At 51.5% G+C, this 17,618-nt stretch overlaps 1 protein-coding gene across 2 annotated transcripts in view; it reads right to left on the bottom strand.

Moving 5' to 3' along the window:
* Positions 1-3,711: 3,711 nt before the first annotated feature.
* Positions 3,712-17,618, bottom strand: part of ACAD10 (acyl-CoA dehydrogenase family member 10) — a 51,700-nt gene continuing 37,793 nt past the window's right edge. For both annotated transcript variants that reach the window (XM_058531433.1, XM_058531432.1), the window contains exons 13-21: positions 15,593-15,993; positions 11,810-11,950; positions 11,172-11,309; positions 10,948-11,038; positions 9,873-10,031; positions 9,064-9,236; positions 7,050-7,193; positions 5,890-5,967; positions 3,712-4,985 (exon numbers count right to left, since the gene is read on the bottom strand). In XM_058531433.1, the coding sequence (XP_058387416.1) occupies positions 4,845-4,985; positions 5,890-5,967; positions 7,050-7,193; positions 9,064-9,236; positions 9,873-10,031; positions 10,948-11,038; positions 11,172-11,309; positions 11,810-11,950; positions 15,593-15,993 (1,466 nt within the window). In that variant the 3' untranslated portion in view covers positions 3,712-4,844. The remainder of the gene's footprint in view (positions 4,986-5,889; positions 5,968-7,049; positions 7,194-9,063; positions 9,237-9,872; positions 10,032-10,947; positions 11,039-11,171; positions 11,310-11,809; positions 11,951-15,592; positions 15,994-17,618) is intronic.

Here is a 17,618-nt window from a genome sequence, read left to right as displayed (position 1 = left end):
AGCGCCGACTTGCGCCTTGTGTAAATTTAGCAGGAAATTCCCCCACAGCTCCCTCTCCCCGCTCCCTCATTCTCCCTTTAGAGCGCCCTCCCTTTAGAGTGCCACATGGAAGTTGGTCCGTTCACGCGGGCCCTCTTCCCTGTTGCAATAGTATGTTACTGATTAATATCTGTCCTTGCCACTTGAACTAGTGTCCATCTTTGTTTGTCTGACAGCTCTTGACCACTATGTTATCTAACGCTGATGTGACAGAATTCCCAAAGCCATTGCTCTACTCAGCCATCCTGATTAAAAGAAACTCTGCTCCTCTGCTCCCAGAGTACTTGTCCAACAGATGGTCACCTGTTTGGACCCCAGGTCGCTGGAGTCTGGGACTCCTCCATCTGTCTGCTGTGATGGTCACAACTGGTGAGGTCCACAGACGGGAGAAGTCTGTAGTCACATGCCACCACGGAGGGCAGTGTATATACCGACCCGGATGTCTCAGAGATGCTCTGTCAGTGCTTCAGCCCTGAGCCTGCTCTGGGTTTTGCTCTGACTGCAGAGAGGCAAGCTGCGACACTGCTCTGGCATCCCCAAGGCCCCCCCTAGGGAACTCTGATGCCCTGGGTGGTGAGACAGGGGCCGTCTCTGGGCAATCCCCAGGGACTCTAAGATGGGTTATGTGGTGGACACTGGAGCCTTTCTTTCAGCATCACCCCCAGCTGCTGTCTGGAAGGGGCCCCACCCAGGCGAGTTGTCTGGGATTCAGTCTCTTTCTTTCAGCCTCTATAGGATTATTCTGGAATTATCTGACAGTATCTGGAATCAGGCCTGGGGCAGCACAGGCAGCTTGTGGGTGGATGCCAAGACCACAAGTCGCTACAGGGATAGTGAGGAGGAGGGAGAATGGGAAGGGATGAAAGCCCTTGCCAGAGGTGGCATCCTTGATGGAAGCCTGTGGACCTGTGACTGGCACGGGACCACTGGGGGGGCTCAACCCTACAGAAATCTAGCCCCCTGATGCCTTCCAAGAGAGGAGCATGGAAATATGTGTTTAGTTGCTTTGAGATAGAATATAGCTGTGTGGAAAAAAAAAAATTTGTTCCTATGTTATGACCATATTTTTCCCAAGCCAGGCTAATAAGAAGGCAAGTACAGTCACGTAGGAAGGGTGGCAAGATGTTACGTGTTCCACAGATAAAACCGGTCAGGTACCATCATTACCGCACCAAGCTCGTTCACATCCAAGCATGCACCCACCACCACACTCATTTCCATCCCAGAGAAGCACACTGTGGAGGGCATCACCACCTCACTCACCACCTTGGGCCAACCAGAAATGCCAACTGTTTGCTGAAGGTGGAAAACACATCAGATTAGGACCAGGTTCCATTTCCTTTATTCTTTGGATCCTCTGCTCATATCTTCTTAAGGCCCTGACCCGCTTCTCTGTCTTTAAACAAAAAAATCTGCAGGGCCGGCCCAGTCGCCTAGCGGTTAAGTTCGCATGTTCCGCGTCGGCGGCCTTGGGTTCGCTGGTTCGGATCCTGGGCGCAGACCTACTCACCACTCGTCAAGCCATGCTGAGGCGGTGTCCCATATAGAAGAGCTACAATTCGATACCCAACTACGTACTGGGGCTTTGGGGAGAAAAAAGAAAAAGAGGAAGATTGGCAACAGATGTTAGCACAGGGCCAATCTTCCTCAAAAAAAAAAAAAATTGGCAGGTGGTTCTTTCGGAGCCCTCTATATGCTAGGGGACTTTGAACCAGCTCTAACCCTCCTTTATTCCTTCATCTTGGTGAACTTTGGAGAGCAGAAGGATCTTTTTATTTTTATTTTATTTTATTTTTTTTGTGAGGAGGACTAGCCCTGAGCTAACATCTGATGCCAATCCTCCCCTTTTTCCTTGAGGAAGACTGGCCCTGAGCTAACATCCATGCCCATCTTCCTCTAGAAGGATTTTTTTTTTTTTTTTTTTGTGAGGAGATCAGCCCTGAGCTAACATCCGCCAATCTTCCTCCTTTTTTGCTGAGGAAGACGGCCCTGGGCTAACATCAGTGCCCATCTTCCTCCACTTTACATGAGACGCCGCCACAGCATGGCTTACCAAGCAGTGCGTCAGTGCGCGCCCGGGATCCGAACCAGCGAACCCCGGGCCGCCGCAGCAGAGCGCGCGCACTCAACCGCTTGCGCCACCGGGCCGGCCCCTCTAGAAGGATCTTTTTAAAACTCAAATCAAACCACGTCACGCCACTACTAAAACTCACCATTTTGTCACATTTACAATCAACACCAAACTCCTGCCCAGGGCTCCCGAGGCCCCACGTGACCCAACACCTCCTATTCTCTCTGCTCTTCACCCCCAGGGCCTCTGCGTTTGCCATTCCTTCTTCTGGAGCACCCTGGCCCATTCTTGTCGTGCAGGTCTGGCTCAAATGCCTCTTCTGGAAAGAGTCCTCTCCTGAGCCCCCAGTTCCCTAACCCCCATCAGCGTCTATCACGTCACCCCCCAGGGTCTCGGGGCAGCAATGCCATCCCCGACTTGAGAGGTCACCTCCTTGAGCAGGGCAACGTTACCCATTTTGTTTCCCTGCACATTCCCCAAGGCCTAGACCAGTGCCAGGCCCAGATGTGGGGTGCAAGGGGCAGTCGTGAGTGGGATTACTTAACAGAATTGCAGCCCCTGGAGCAGGGGCTGCTGGAGGCCGCAGCTCTGTGGCTGGCGTTCTTCAGGCAGCATTCACTGTCCCGCCGAGTGCCGCCAGCCTCCGCAGCAGAGCATCTGAGGGCCGCCCCACAGCATGGTTTCTATTTTCATCCCTGGAGCTGCACTACTTAACAAGCAAGGTTAACCTCAGGGGCCATGAGAAAAATTCGGAGGACCACTGGCCAAGGCACTTCCTTTTTTAAAACACCCTCCTCCCTCTGAAGCTTGAAGCAAGAACTTACGCTGCTAGAACTCTGCCAAAGTTTGCAAAAGGTTGTTTGCCAGTGTGGCTGGTGTGATAGCAATTGGTTTGGGGGTTTGAATTTAACTTGACCTTGCCTGAGCACAAGCAGCTTGGCTGAGGAGGGCGTGCCTGCCCCAGACCGCTGGGGCAGGAGTATCTGGGGAGCCCTCTCACAAGCCCCCCATGACTCTCCGGCACCCTGAAGGCGTGTGGCCCTGGCTGCAGCAGGAGGGCACTCCCTCAGGTGAAGCAGTTCCCTGGAGGAGGTCACATCTGCAATGCAGCACAGGAAGGGCCTGGTCCCCACCATCTGGTCTGACCTGAAATGGGCAGCTGTTGGCCACATCATCACAAATGACGAAATTAGCAGACATGGTCCTAGCAGGCAGTGGCTAATCTCCACATGCCGCCTGGCCTCATGGGGCACCCATTTCTTGAAGAACTCAGAGCTCAAGTACGTGAGCATCTCCAGTCTCCTCCGGGAGAACGTTGCTCTCTAAATTGTAACAGCATACTGTCTACCATCTCCCCTCCCCCCAAACATTCTGTGATTCTAGAGCAGATGGAGGAGTGTGGAAGGTGCGGGGGCCCTCACGTACCGGAAAGCTGAAAGTCCTTTGGTGACATTTATATGAGCAGCGGTGGGGTGGCCGACTTGGGACCTACCAGGGGACACAGCATCTGTGCCCCGCACGCGTTTGGGCTCATGCACTGGGCAGGATCCCGTGTAAACACAAGTGTGAGGAGGCAACTGACACACTGAGACAGACGGGCTGAAGTGTGAACCTTTATTCCCAATTCCTTTGGTATCACACAGAACGTTCACAAAGTCTCTGAGATGTACTTTCTTATTCTTTGTGCCCCCAAAGCCCTTTCCAAAATAACATCTTAATCAGTATTCTGTGTTGTGGGTATTCAAATGAAGAAAGTTAGATGGCACTGGCCTCACAATTTTGGTTTCATTTGATTTTCCCAGGAGCACTCCAGCCCTGGGTCTTTAGGTTGTAGCCCATTGTGGCTGCCCCTCTGATGCCAGGGAGAGCCCCACAGAGCAGGAGGCCCCCCGTATGGGGAACAAGTATGGGAACACCACCCCAGCAGGGATCCTAATATTTGTCCAGATTCCCACAGCCTTTTCACACCACGGCCAGAGAGAAAGGGGGCATGGGCTGCCCAGCCCGGCACCGAGAACAGTCTGGCCGTACTCCCAGTTGTGCAAGCAGTGCAGGACAGGTAGCAGAGAGAACAAGAAAAGACCCGGAGATGGCATACAAGACACGTAGGTTTATTAGGATTTACTTACAGGGAGTTCCAGTGGCAGCCAGCTGGACGGAACTGCGCACCGCGACTGTGGGCAGGGAGGGGGCTGCTGATATAGGCAGGGGCACAAAGGCTATGTGCTTGCCCAGAGGGGCTGTCCCTGGTACAGCCAGTGTTCCCAGGAACAGCAGCTCCTGTGGAGGGCTCTGTGTCCCTTCACGGTGCTCTTCGAGTGAGAGAAGGGAAGATCCGGGCTGGCCAGGCCCTGGATGGTTATAAATCCCAACAGCTGGTGTCCTGCCCAGCAGGGGGCCAGAAGGACACATGTTTGTTATAGGGCAGGAAGTCCAGGGCTGGGCAAGTGTGACCCTACAAGACGGAAGACCAGCTTGCCAGGCTCTGTACCGAAACCCACTCAGCTCTCAGCTAAGCCCCTTCCTCTTTGCCTGAAACAGCAAACTCAAGGCTTCTCACAGAAATGTCTTCTGTGGGCACCTAAAAAGGTTGAGTTCACAACAACTGTCCCAGGATACAGCCGCTGGGCAGGGTGCAAGAATCACACATCCCAGGCCTTTCAAAGCACACCATTTCAAGTTCTGGGTGCCGCCAGTCCAGCAGGGACATTCTGGCTCCTGCATCCCTGCCGGTCTAAATGCAGTGCTTCAACTCCATCTTGGCCACTGCCGCTCGGTGCACCTCGTCAGGGCCGTCAGCAAAGCGCAGCGCTCGGGCCCAGGCAAAGAACTGAGCCAGCGGGTAGTCGCTGCTCAGCCCCGCTGCTCCAAAGGCCTGGCAGACATGGGGCGGGAGGGAAGGAAGCCCAGGGTGAGCCCTCATCCCCGAGGGCCCCAGGAACAAGCGCTGCTCGTAATGGCTCAGAACAGCTATCTTCCCGAGGATGTCCCTGACACCTGCATAATAACAATGTTCTGGAAGACTTCAAGTGGAGCCACACTTGCCGTCCCATGGACACCAGACCCCCTAAGTCTACTCTGTTAGGTGACTCCTGCCACCAAGAGATCTCTGTGTTGGGGACAGCTGTTAAGATTAAGAAAGCAGGGTCGGCCCCGTGGCTTAGCGGTTAAGTGCGCGCGCTCCACTACTGGCGGCCCCGGTTCAGACCCCGGGCGCGCACCGACGCACCGCTTCTCTGCCCACGCTGAGGCCGCGTCCCACATACAGCAACTAGAAGGATGTGCAACTATGACATACAACTATCTACTGGGGCTTTAGGGAAAAAAAACAAGGAGGAGGATTGGCAATAGATGTTAGCTCAGAGCCGGTCTTCCTCAGCAAAAGGAGGAGGATTAGCATGGATGTTAGCTCAGGGCTGATCTTCCTCACACACACACAAAAAAAGATTAAGAAAGCAGCATGCCTGCACAGTCAGGAGGCTGGGCTCTGGTGTAATAAGGACCTAGGTTCCCATAAATCTGAAATCAGCTGCTTGCAAGCTGAGTGACCTTGGACAAGTCACTTCACTTCTCTGTGCCTCTGTTTCCTCACATTCAAAATGGGGGTAGGAACGGGGCCCCTTCGTAGAGTTGTTCTGAGGAGGAAAAGCAGTCACACGCCTGGTGAGTGTGCAACACAGGGCGGCTGTTAGAGTCTACAGGAGGTTGGGCAGCTGAAGGCGAGGGAGTTTTGCACCTGTTGTAACTGGTTCAAACAAACTGGCGGTCCCAGTGCTCACCTGAATGGCGCGATCAATCACGCGGCAGGCCACGGACGGGGCCACCATTTTAATCATGGCGATATCGAAAGCTGCAGCCTGCGAAGAAGAGGAGCAGGAGGTGTGTTTAGAAGCGCAGGCTGGAGGGCAGAACGCTTGGAAGAACACTTGCTCCCACAGGGAGGAGCAGCAACAACAGCTCAGAACAGAGACCTGAGGTCCTGCTGGAGCACACGCTCCCGGCACCCACGGGGATGGAAGGAGCAGTAGTGGTGACGGCGAGGGTGACTCAGGACCTGCGGTGACGTGTGAGCAGGTGCCTGCTCATGGAAAGACGCGGGAACGTGGAAGTCTTCCCAGCTGACGGGGAGTATCGCCAGCACACACACGAGGAGGGGCTCGTACTTCAATCCGGGTCACTGCCAGCTCCGTCTCCAACCCGACAGTGGACCAGGGCCAGCCAGGACTCCGGGAACCGAGTTGCAAGAATCTGCCCTGGGTTGGGGCACCGGAGCGAGGCCCCCGAGAGCCTCCACCATATCTGGCACTAGAGTGCCAAGGAACCGGGAATTTGGAGCCTGGGTCAATCCCCTTGCTTACTCTTAGTCTGCCCGGCGCCTCCACTGGCAGGGCCTGAAGTCCAGGCTGGGCGCAGCAGAGGCCGGGGGGCCGTGTGGCCCCATGAGGCCCACTGTCTTGGACCCAGAAGTTCACCAGGTCAGCAAAACAGAAAGTTCAGTCCTCTTTTATTGTACCTTTTCCGTTTTTGAAAAAATGCCCAAATAGTCCCAAGTAGAGTTGAAGCAAAGTTATTAATGTCAAGAAGCTAAGCCCGGGCCAGCCCTGTGGCTTAGTGGTTAAGTGCGCGCGCTCCGCTGCTGGTGGCCCGGGTTCGGATCCCAGGCGCGCACCGACATACCGCTTCTCCAGCCATGCTGAGGCTGCATCCCACATACAGCAACTAGAAGGATGTGCAGCTATGACATACAACTATCTACTGGGGCTTTGGGGGGGGAAATAATTAAATAAATAAAATCTTTAAAAAAAAAAAAAAGAAGCTAAGCTCTTTCTTCATGCTTTGCTGAATGGGGAAGGAAGAGGCAGTGTCTGCAGACTCCCGGGATGGAGTCCCTCACCCCGACCTCAGGACATGGCCTCTGTGAGGCCCCTCGGCCTCCTACCTTATTTCCTGCCACGTCCATGACGTGGGCAGCTTTCAGCACCAGCAGCCGGGCCTGCTCGATCTCCACACGCGACTGGGCGATGTCTGCCCGGAGCGTGCCCTGCTCTACCAGGGGTTTCCCGAAGGCCACACGGGACTGCACCTGTGGACACAGGAGACACGGCAAGCGGCATGGGGCTGGCGCCCTGCAGGGGAGGTGGGTGGACGCACGCGGAGAGGGCAGGAGAGGCAAGGGAGCAGAAGCAGGACTGTGCAGCTCATCTGCCGTCTGCCAGCTTTCTAGCTGCTGGCGATTTCCAGGGAGCGGATCCAGACACAGGCAACACTCCTGTGCCCTGCAGAGCTGCTCACCGTGGCGGCTGCACAGATTACTTCCAGGAACCCCTCTACTCCAGTGATTGAGCCCCCTGTGGGCAGGCCCTGCCGGCAGGCAGAATAGTTGTTCTAGATCTAGCCAGCATCCGGCCAGGAACACTCGGGGAATTAGGGCGACTGTGGGTGCCTCACAGGCGGGGGAGGGTGCCCTCTGCTGACCGTGGCCGGGCTCTATGCCCCAGGGTGCCCTCGGGAGCAAAGTCCAGGTGTCAGAGCCCTCTTGTGGACAACTGTTACTCCAATGGGCACTCTAGAGGGAAAGTCACAAGCAATCAGAAAAGGTTATAAGGGATTCTTTTATTTCCCCTTGGTTTTTTTTTTAACTAAAAATAATTATTATACAAATAATATATCTCATGGCAGAAAAAGTATAAATTTTCACACAAAAGAAGAAAAAAATACCAACACCTGGTATCCCATCATCTAGTCACTTACAGCTAATATTTGGGGGGTATCTTTCTAGACTTTCTGTATGCCTATACATACATATGCAGTTTTTAAAAAAATGGAGTCATACTCTATATATTGCTTCGTAGCCTTTTCTTCATGTAAGAGTATACAGTGAACATCTCTCTATGTTAAGAAACAGATTTCTACAGCATCATTTTAGAATTTCACTACACGCCGGTACCAGGGTTTATCTGACCAGGCTTCAGCTGTTAGCCTTATAGGTTGGTCCCAACATTTTGCTGTCACAATCAGTCTGGGGTGACCTTCCTAGTTTCAGATCTTTTGTAGATTTCTAATTAAGCCCTTATGACCAAGCCCTATGAGTGGAACTGCCGTGTCAGTGCTGTGCACCTTCTGAAGACTTCTGACATGTACAATCAAACTGCTCTGCAGGAAGGCTGGTCTGAGTTTCAGTGCAGGATGGGGCTGAAGTACCACACCTGAGCCCATAGGGAGGAGCGTTTTACTTTCAAAAAAAAGAACTGGTCAGTCCCATCTTAAAAGGTTGTAAATCACAGAAGGTTTGCTCAGGAATCCAAACGCATTGGCCCGCCTCTGTTCCTTTTATAGTTTCTTGTGAGACATTTATTTGGTCTCAAGGGTTTGCTTCATCTTTATGAAACTGATGCCACTGATTTGAATTACCGTTCCCAGCAATAGCTCTCTTTCGCATGGGCTGCCAATCACTGAGGGGGTCACAGCAGAATAAAGTTTTCTGGACATGCTGGGGGAGGAGTGTGGTAGAGGGTTAGATGCTGGAACCCCAGGGCTCCCTGGTATCTGATTTTTAAAGATGAGTTAGTAGCAGGAATGGCCCTCAGCAGCCCAGGACCCTTTGGACCTTGGAACCTTGCCCTCCCTGGTATCTGATTTTTAAAGATGAGTTAGTAGCAGGAATGGCCCTCAGCAGCCCAGGACCCTTTGGACCTTGGAACCTTGCCCTCCGCTGCCACAGAGCCCGGCCTTTTCCTTCTGGTTACCTCAACAGAGTGAGGCCTAGTCTCCTGTGAATTTCAAACTTCAGCAAAGTAGCAGATGCAAAGCAAAGAGAAGGATACGGCTTCTTGGTAAGAACATCACCTTGCTTCACCTAAGTTGGCTCTCAGAAAACAGTTAGGATTTGAGGTCCAATAGCAAAACAGACAGGTGGTTCTGGGTCAGATCCGGGCACAAGGGGAAGCACTCACGCGGGCCTTCATGAGCGCCAGGGCCCTCTCCGAGTACCCAATCAGCCGCATGCAGTGATGGATCCTGCCGGGACCCAGTCTGCCCTGGGCAATCTCAAAGCCTCGGCCGGGGCCCAGGACCACGTTCTCCTTGGGCACGCGCACCTGCTCAAACAGGACTTCGCCATGGCCACCTGAAAGACCCAAACGGTTCCCCCTGAGCGATCCGCCTACCCGTTTTCCTTGGATGTGTGTATCCCCTGCCTCAGTTCAGGTCATCTGCGGGCAGTAGGGGGCAGGGGCAGGAAGAGCCTATTAAAGATGGAAAATAAGACACAGCTTTACAATGTCACACAAATAGTTTGCATTCCTTTTATAAAACACAATGACTCTACCTTAAGCTGAAACTCCCTAGTAGTATGTGACTCTGACAAGGTGGTGATCCCATGGAAACACTAAGAGAAAAACTGAACGTCGTTAGCAGAGCAGGAGCCCTTGTGAGAGGTCCTCGGGCCTGGAGGCCAGCTGTCCACTGGGATCTAGAAGAGCTCCGCAGCGCACGTCCCACCTGTCCTGTGTGGCCTCCTAATCTCATGGATTCCTGCTTATCTTCTAAGTGGAGAGCAGGAAAACAAAGTATAAATGCCTGTCTGAAATTTGCCTACGTGGTTGATATTCATGTATGGAAATCAAATGCAGCAGCATGTGGCCCTCCAAGTACCTCACGTACCCTGAGAGGTACTATGTCCTGACCTACAGCAAGGGCTGCCCAAAGCCGCGTCCCCAGGCCCATCCCCACACACAGAGATGAGCTGCTCCCAGGGGCTAACCTGGCGCGTCGTCCAGCCCATACACCGTCAGAGGCCGGATGACTTTTATCCCCGGGGTGTCCATGGGAACCAAGAGCACCGACTGCTGCCGGTGGCGTGCGGCATGCGCGTCTGTTTTTCCCATAAACACACAGAGTTGGCAGCGAGGATCCAGGACACCTGCCAGGAAAGGAGAGAGACAGACAGACCCCCATCATCGGACGCCAGGGCCATAAGATCTCTTTATAGACGCAGTCCTGGCCCAGGAAAGCTGAAGCCAGCAAGCAGACAGAGCTCTTTCAGATAATCTTCCCATAATCAGATGAGTACGTGCAGGCTCTTGACCAGAAATAAGAGCCATTGGTTTTCAGCCCAGTGAGGAATGAATCCAACATCATAAGAGCAATTTTTTTAAAAAGCACCAGGTAGAGTTGAAAATATAATTTAAAGACAAGACGCTGAAAACTGCTACTTTATCACAGCAGCCAGTTCTGCTCTGTCCCCACGGGCAGTGTAAACGTAACAGCCTTGGGCATGGGCTTCAGAATCAGCAAATCCTGAACTCTGGATTCCCTTGCTAGCAGGGGGCTAGGACCTTCAGCAAGTGACTCAAGTCACTTCTCTGTCTTGGTTTCTGCTTCTGTGAAATGAGGATAGTAAGACGCACCTCCTTGGGAGATGTGGGGACTCGGGGAGGCGAGGTCCACACAGCAGTTATGGAGGACCCTGTGGCGTTAACGTGGGAGGAAGGGCGGGATTATCACTAGCTCTTCTGATGTGGCACACCCGATCTACCACTGAGGAAGCGACCTTCTGCCTTTCCAAAGGGAGACGCCCAAGGCAGAACAAAGTAGGGGGGGACTGAATGAGATTCCTAGAGTCTGTCCCATGTGCGGTCATCTGGTGACCCACGCAGAACCTCTGTTCTCCTAGGGTTTGCTGCCTCTGCTTGGAGCATGGAGACATAATCTCCTTTGCATCAGCTGGAGACACTGGCCCTGACCATTCTGTCCCAGACAACAGAAGGGCAGAAAGACATGCTTATCAAAACAGACCCACTGAAGTGTAAATGAAAAATGAGTTTCAGGCCAAATACCTGAGATCCACCACTTGTGACCATTTATGACGTAGAAGCCGTCCTCCTCTCTGATGGAAGACTCAATGTTGGTGGCATCTGATGAGGCAACCTGAGTGAGAGAACATTCTGCTTAGAGCTGGCAAGGGTCCCACGTTCCCCGTGTGGCAGAGCCCAGATGGGACCCGGTGAGGGTTTGGCCTGATAAAAAAGAGCCCCTGTGGGTGGTGCCCCAAGCGAGGTACCTGGGGCTCAGTCATAGCAAAACAGGAGCGGGCCTTTCCCTCCAGCAACGGAATCAGCCAGCGGGCCTTCTGCTCCTCGGTGCCGTAGCGCACCAGAAGCTCCATGTTCCCTGTGTCTGGAGCAGAACAGTTAAATATCTGAAAAGGAGAAAAAGCATAACCATGAGTTCCATGTCCACTTTAAAACTTCAAATACCTTGGAAGTGGTGGACCGGGATTCCTTCCAAGCCACAGACCCTTTGACACCCTCATGAAAGTTCTTCCTCTCCCCAGAGAAATGCAAAGACCCACAACATTTTGGATATAGTAGCTCAGAGCCCCTGAAGCCCAGCCATAGACCCCCATTGCTGAGAGAAAGGAGACTGGATCTGGTGGGCTGGAGACTCAGGAAAGCCAGCCAGGCTCACGCCTCACACAGCTCCCATCTTCCCTGAAGACTCCCATCCTGAGCTGCTTTCTTGCTCTGCCTCCAGCCTCATGCCCGTAACTGTCCTCTCTCATTAGAAGTTTAGGTTTGTCTCAGTGCTCCTGAATCCAGCGCAAGCCAGAGGGAACCCTATCAGTGTAGGAGGGCGACTGACGTTCTCAGGCAAGACTGGGATATTGTTGCATGCCCAGGAAGACTCTAAAGAAGGTACCTCGGGGGCATACAGAGACATGCCCATGAGTTCACACAAATGTGCATACTCGACGTTGGTCAGTCCTGCTCCGTATTTTTTCTCTGGATCAGTCTCCAAGGGTAGGAAAAGGTTCCAAAGTCCTTCAGCCTTGGCTTTCTCCTATCACGGGAAAACAGGTTAGGGAAGCACAGTGGATGATTTAATTTTATTTTCGTCTGTGGAAAATAATGAAAGGGACTGGAGGGAAGAAGGTAGACAGCCAAAGATGAAGCACATGTCAAAAATAATGACTGAGTCTGCAGCATCGGGCCTGCTATAAAACCTGCAGAGCTGTGTGTGGGACAACCACGAGGAGGCCCAGGGATGGCCAAGTCCTAGCAGGGATGCCAGCCATCAGTTCACCCCCTGGTCTGCACGTCCCAGACACCCCCACGTACCCCATACTCCGTCACCATTAGCATTACTATTGTTATAATGACGAATCTTCCAAGAACACGCTCCGTGAACACAGGAGACGGAAGGATCCTTTAGCATGCCTGATAGGCACGAGGCCCGTACATCCGCTGCAGCCTCCACTGCCTTGATACAGTGCATAGGAAGATCCCCTGAACCAGCTTCCTTTATGAGGCACAACTTTGTTCCTGGGACAAGTAATCCCGGATTTCTGAACGTAGCTCCTGGCTGGGCAACTGGGAACTCCAGCCTGGGGGTCAGGAGCTCAGGTCTTCGGTCAGACTGCCTGGTTCAGACCCAGCCCTGCCACACCTGGCTGGGAGACCTTGGTCAAGTCCTTTCTTTGTTTTTCTTTGTGAGGAAGATCAGCCCTGAGCTAACATCCGATGTCAATCTTCCTCTTTTTGCTGAGGAAAATTGGCCCTGGGCTAACATCCATGCCCATCTTCCTCTACTTTATATGGGATGCCGCCACAGCATGGCTTGACAAGCGGTGCGTCCATGCACACCTGGGAGCCAAACCTGTGAACCCCGGACCGCCACAGCGGAGCTCGGGGCTGCACCACCGGGCCGGCCGGACAAGATCCTTAATCTCCACGTTTCAGTTTCCTCATCTGTGAATGGGATATGACCACCGCCCTATCAGTCAGGACTACAGAGGTAGAGCGAGACAAATGGACTGCAGCTTAAGTAAAGGAAAAAAGGAAGTGCGAGCTTTCAGGAGCTCCGGTTAGAGGAGGCGGCTCAGAAATGGACAGGAACCCGGGCAGCCTGGGGCATCGTGAGAGGACAGGACACTCAGCGGTCCTCCTGCGGCCCCGGCTGTGGAATGGGTGAGTGCCAACTGTCTCCTGTCTTGAAAACACTGCTCAGGCTTCCAATTCCAAGAAGGGACAGCCCAGCTGGCCTAGCTTGGCTCACAGGCCCACTTCTTGGCCAGGACAGGGCTGGCCTGGCACCTTGACTGACAGTTCTGCCAGACTGTATCCAAAGTCGGGGAGAGAATACCCCCAAATGAAACTGGGGTGCTGCTACCACGAGAAAGGGGAATGGACACGAGGCAGCCCAAACCCAACCAACATCCACAACACCCAGCTCACTGGGTTGTTGTGAAGATTAAACAAGACAACAGAAGATAAAGTGCCTGCCATAGGAGCTGGCGGGCTGCACTAAATATTAGTGACTATGGATACAATCAGCATCATTTCTTCTCACTGGGAGGGCACCAGCTGGCATGATTCTTACATTTATATTGGGCCCGGTCTCAACGTCAGGTACTTCTAGAATTAGTACATGTCCTGTCTCGTTGTTTGTGTTAAGCTAAGTAGCCCAGAGTGCAACGACCAAGGAGGAGAAGGGTGGATTAATTGGAACAAATCAAGTGGGATGGAAAGGGAGCAGTAGGAAGCAAGGGAGTTCTGAGAAGAGGCAGAATAAGGAAATGAACATGATCACCTTGTAGGTGGGGGGAAACCCAGAGAATTTGAGCCCAGAAGATTGGGATTTGAATCCAGGTGCTATTATTTCTAGCTGCTTCCCTGGACAAATCCGTTTCCTCACCTTTAAATCGCGGTTAATAATGTTTACCTCACAGGATTTGCGAAATGCAGTGTAAATGGTCAAATACTTCTTCTCATTTATGGTAGTGATGACGCTTTGGATTAAAAGCCATGAGCTACAATTTTACCACTCTACCCCAAAATCTTAGTTGTCATTATGACTCCCATTCAGGTATAACTAGAAGCAGAATGCTCCCTAATCTAGGTTTTTCCTAGGTGTTCATTTTAGAGTCGGGAGGTGTTTGCTGTATGAGTGTTTGCTTTCCCAGTGCTCTGTGCCCTCGACAGGCTTACATCAGACGGGCAAGGATTGAGCGTGCCGGCCAGCAGGTGGGGTAAAGGGCATTTCAAATGTAAACGATGGGAGCATAGATTGGTAAGCAGCTTTTTGATGAAAATTTGGCAGTATTTATTAAAACTCTAAATGGTCTCATTCCTGGACCGGTGTTTTTACTTCAAAGAATTTATCATGTAGAAACAGTAAATGTACACAGAAGTATGTAAGGGCATTCGCTGCACGGGATCCAAACCCCCTTCTTATTCTGAGGGACCCTCTCACTGTATGCATTTCAGTGAGGTTGAGGCCGAGCCTCCCTCTGCAGAGGGCGAAGGCCAGACACACCTTCCTTCTCTCTGCTTCCTGGCAATGAAGGTGTGGGCACAGGACCTACGCGGGCCAGCCGAGAAGTCCCACCTCAAACTCCAAGGCCTGAGGAAGCGTCCAGGGGAGACCTCCCAGCCAGCTGCTCTTGGGACAGCCTTTGCCCTGCTGCCCACAGCCTGCCTCTCCTCGGCCTCTACTGTCTTCTAAAGCTGGGTCTTCAGCCTCCCTGTCCACGTTAGCAGCTAGACAACGTCCTTTGCTGCTTAAGTGACCCAGAGTGACCTTGACTGATGACTGAGACACCCTCAGTGTCCCTCAGCCAGAGAAGGACAGACAAATTATGGTGTACCCACACTGTGAAACCCCTTGGAGACTGATCTCCAGGCACTGACATGGGAAGGTAATATATCATTAAATAAGCAAGCAGGAGATTCGAATGTATAGAACGATTCCATTACAACATAGGAATAATAATAATATATGTTAGTATATAATAGAGAAAAGGAGCTGGGAGCCTAATATACCAAATTGTTGACAGTGATTATCTCAGAGGGCAGAGAATTTTAGAGAACTCTTTCTTTCCACGTCATGAACTCTTTCTACTCCTGTCATGTTTGAGCTTTCGTTATTTTGCAATAGGTTTATAACTAGAAAAAGAGTGATAATGCTTTTTTTTAAAAAAAGTAGATGATGGTTGCATCATAGGCAAAATATGTGCTAACCCTGACAAAGAACAGCAGGTTTTTCCATTATCAGCTAAAGTGGCGTCACTGTGTGTGAACAGCATAAACACAGTTTACAGTTGATTTAACCCTTTAGCTTTGACATCATGGATTCTTCAAAGAGCACCTTTATTAACTGATGTATTTTATATCACGCTGTTTCAAATTTACATAATTCAAATATGCATAAAATAAGTCCACCTCCTGGGGTTATACACCACAGACACGGCTTTCCTTGGCTGGGCTGAGCTCTCTGGCTATGACACGGTCACACAGGAAGGGTAATGAAGTGAACACTGAGTAATCTAGAGCTGGCTCTTTCTGATGAGGGTGGAAAGCAAAGATAATTCAGCTCAGCTCTCCCGTCTCTTCACCACCTGCGGAGGGAACAGACGTGTCTGGTGGTGAGCTGAGGTTCTGCCATGTTAACGAGGTCTTACCAGCTCTCAGTAGGCTGCTTTACCTTGAGATCTTCGACCAGTGGGGAAGGTGCCCATCTCTCTGCTGAGGCCTGGTGACTCCGCAGCTCTGGCTCAGCGGGGTACACATGTTGCTCCATAAACTGCTTCAGCCGCTGATACAGCTCCCTGACCGGTGGGGAAAGGCCCTCTGGAGAGATAACCAGAGCTGCCCTGGAGGCATGAGCTGGGGAAGATTCTGTAAAGGGCACATAACTCCTCGTGCCTGGGGTGCTCCTCGGGGACTGTGGACCAGCCCACGTGTGGTAGGACCTCGTAACCGGTTTTGTGGCTGGCATCTCTTTGAAAATCCGGAACCCTTCTTTGACTGCAAAATCCCATGCCAGGTTAGACATAAATTCAGTCAGCTTTCCACTTTGTTCTGCGTTTGCTGAACTTGCTTGCCCTATGCGGAAGCAAAGACAAATAGTGATTACTCCCAAACGACCCTTAATAATAACGCTAACATGATAATATCGCTCTATCAGCAGCTACTACAATTTGCCAAACACCTACCGAGTACTAGACACGGTGCTAAGTGCTTTACACGTATTGTTACAGCTCATTGACTTCCTCAAGCAATATGGCTGTTTTAATCCCCACTTTACAGACAGGGTGTGGGTCTTAGAGAGGGCCCAAGCTCACAGGAGTGGGCTGGGAGCCAGAAGTCAAACTCAGTTGGCTTGCTCCCTGCTCTTTACCTCATCTTTTCCTAAAGAAACTAAATTAAATCAGGAACACCCCAAATCACTTCTGCTGTCCCCAGTGGGCTATAGGAAGCCCTGCATTATCCTAGACTGCCCCTGCTGTGAAGCTGATGACAACAGTGCCACAGGTGACCAGTAGCTACTTTCTGGGCACGATTTTGTCTAGATCAGCACCATCACCAGCATCACAGAACGTACTCTAGTCAAGCCCCTACTGTTTTTTTCTTTTTTTGTTACATGCATCAAGACTTTTTAAAAAAAGGATTAAAAAATTTTTTTTAAATTAAGGTATAGTACATACACCCTCTTTATAAAGTGTACAATTCTGTGAGTTCAGTCAGGTAAGCACCACGGCCATCAAGATATAGAATATTTCCATATCCCCAAATTTCCATGGAGTCCTTTGTGCTGAACACTTTCCCCAGCCCCTGGCACCACTGATCTCTATTCCTACACTTTGTTTTTTCTGCAACGTCACATAAACACATGCATCATAGGGTATCTAGTCTTTTCAGTGTGGCTTCTTACACTCAGCAGACCGCATCTGAGAGCCATCCTTGTTGTTGTGTATGCTGTCTCCTTATAGTGGGCTTTTTTTACAGCTGGCTCTCCTGGATTATCTTTAGCATGTCCATGTTCTTTTTTTATTTGTTTGTTTGTTTGTTTTTTGTTTTGTGAGGAAGATCAGCCCTGAGCTAACATCCATGCCAATCCTCCTCGTTTTTGCTGAGGAAGACTGGCCCTGGGCTAACATCCATGCCCATCTTCCTCCATTTTATATGGGACGCCGCCACAGCATGGCCTGACAAGTGGTGCATCAGTGTGCGCCCAGGGATCCGAACCCAGGCCGCCAGCAGTGGAGCATGCGCACTTAACCGCTATGCCATGGGGCTGGCCCCAGCATTTCCATGTTCTAAAGAGAGTTTCCCTCATTCTCTTTGTATGAATAAATTGATCTTTGTAGAGGCCTATTTTTCTTCTGGCTCCTGCCACGGTCAAGTGGTAGTTCTCAAAAGAGCCATTTTCATGCAGCTTTGGTGTTAAAGATATTACGCTACTCCTCACAAATTAAGAACCAAATCCGTTTGCTACATAGCAGAGAATGCAGACCACTGGACCTCAAGAAGTCTTTACTCAGCACCTTCTGGGTGTGGGCATGGACCCAGGCCCTGGGGGGCCAGTCAGGAACGAGGCAGCCCCCTTCCCTGAGTCACAGATGCACAGTGTGGGCCAATGAGCATGTGGCCTATACTTTCCCCTCATTACTCAGACTGTACACGTCACGTGGAAGGGAAAGATACTTCCTTAAACTCATTGTTATTCA

Source organism: Diceros bicornis, chromosome 35 (assembly GCF_020826845.1).
Source record: "Diceros bicornis minor isolate mBicDic1 chromosome 35, mDicBic1.mat.cur, whole genome shotgun sequence".
NCBI lineage: Eukaryota > Metazoa > Chordata > Mammalia > Perissodactyla > Rhinocerotidae > Diceros > Diceros bicornis.
The sequence above is the reverse complement of the archived record's forward strand: the minus strand, read 5'-3'. Positions and strand labels throughout refer to the sequence as shown.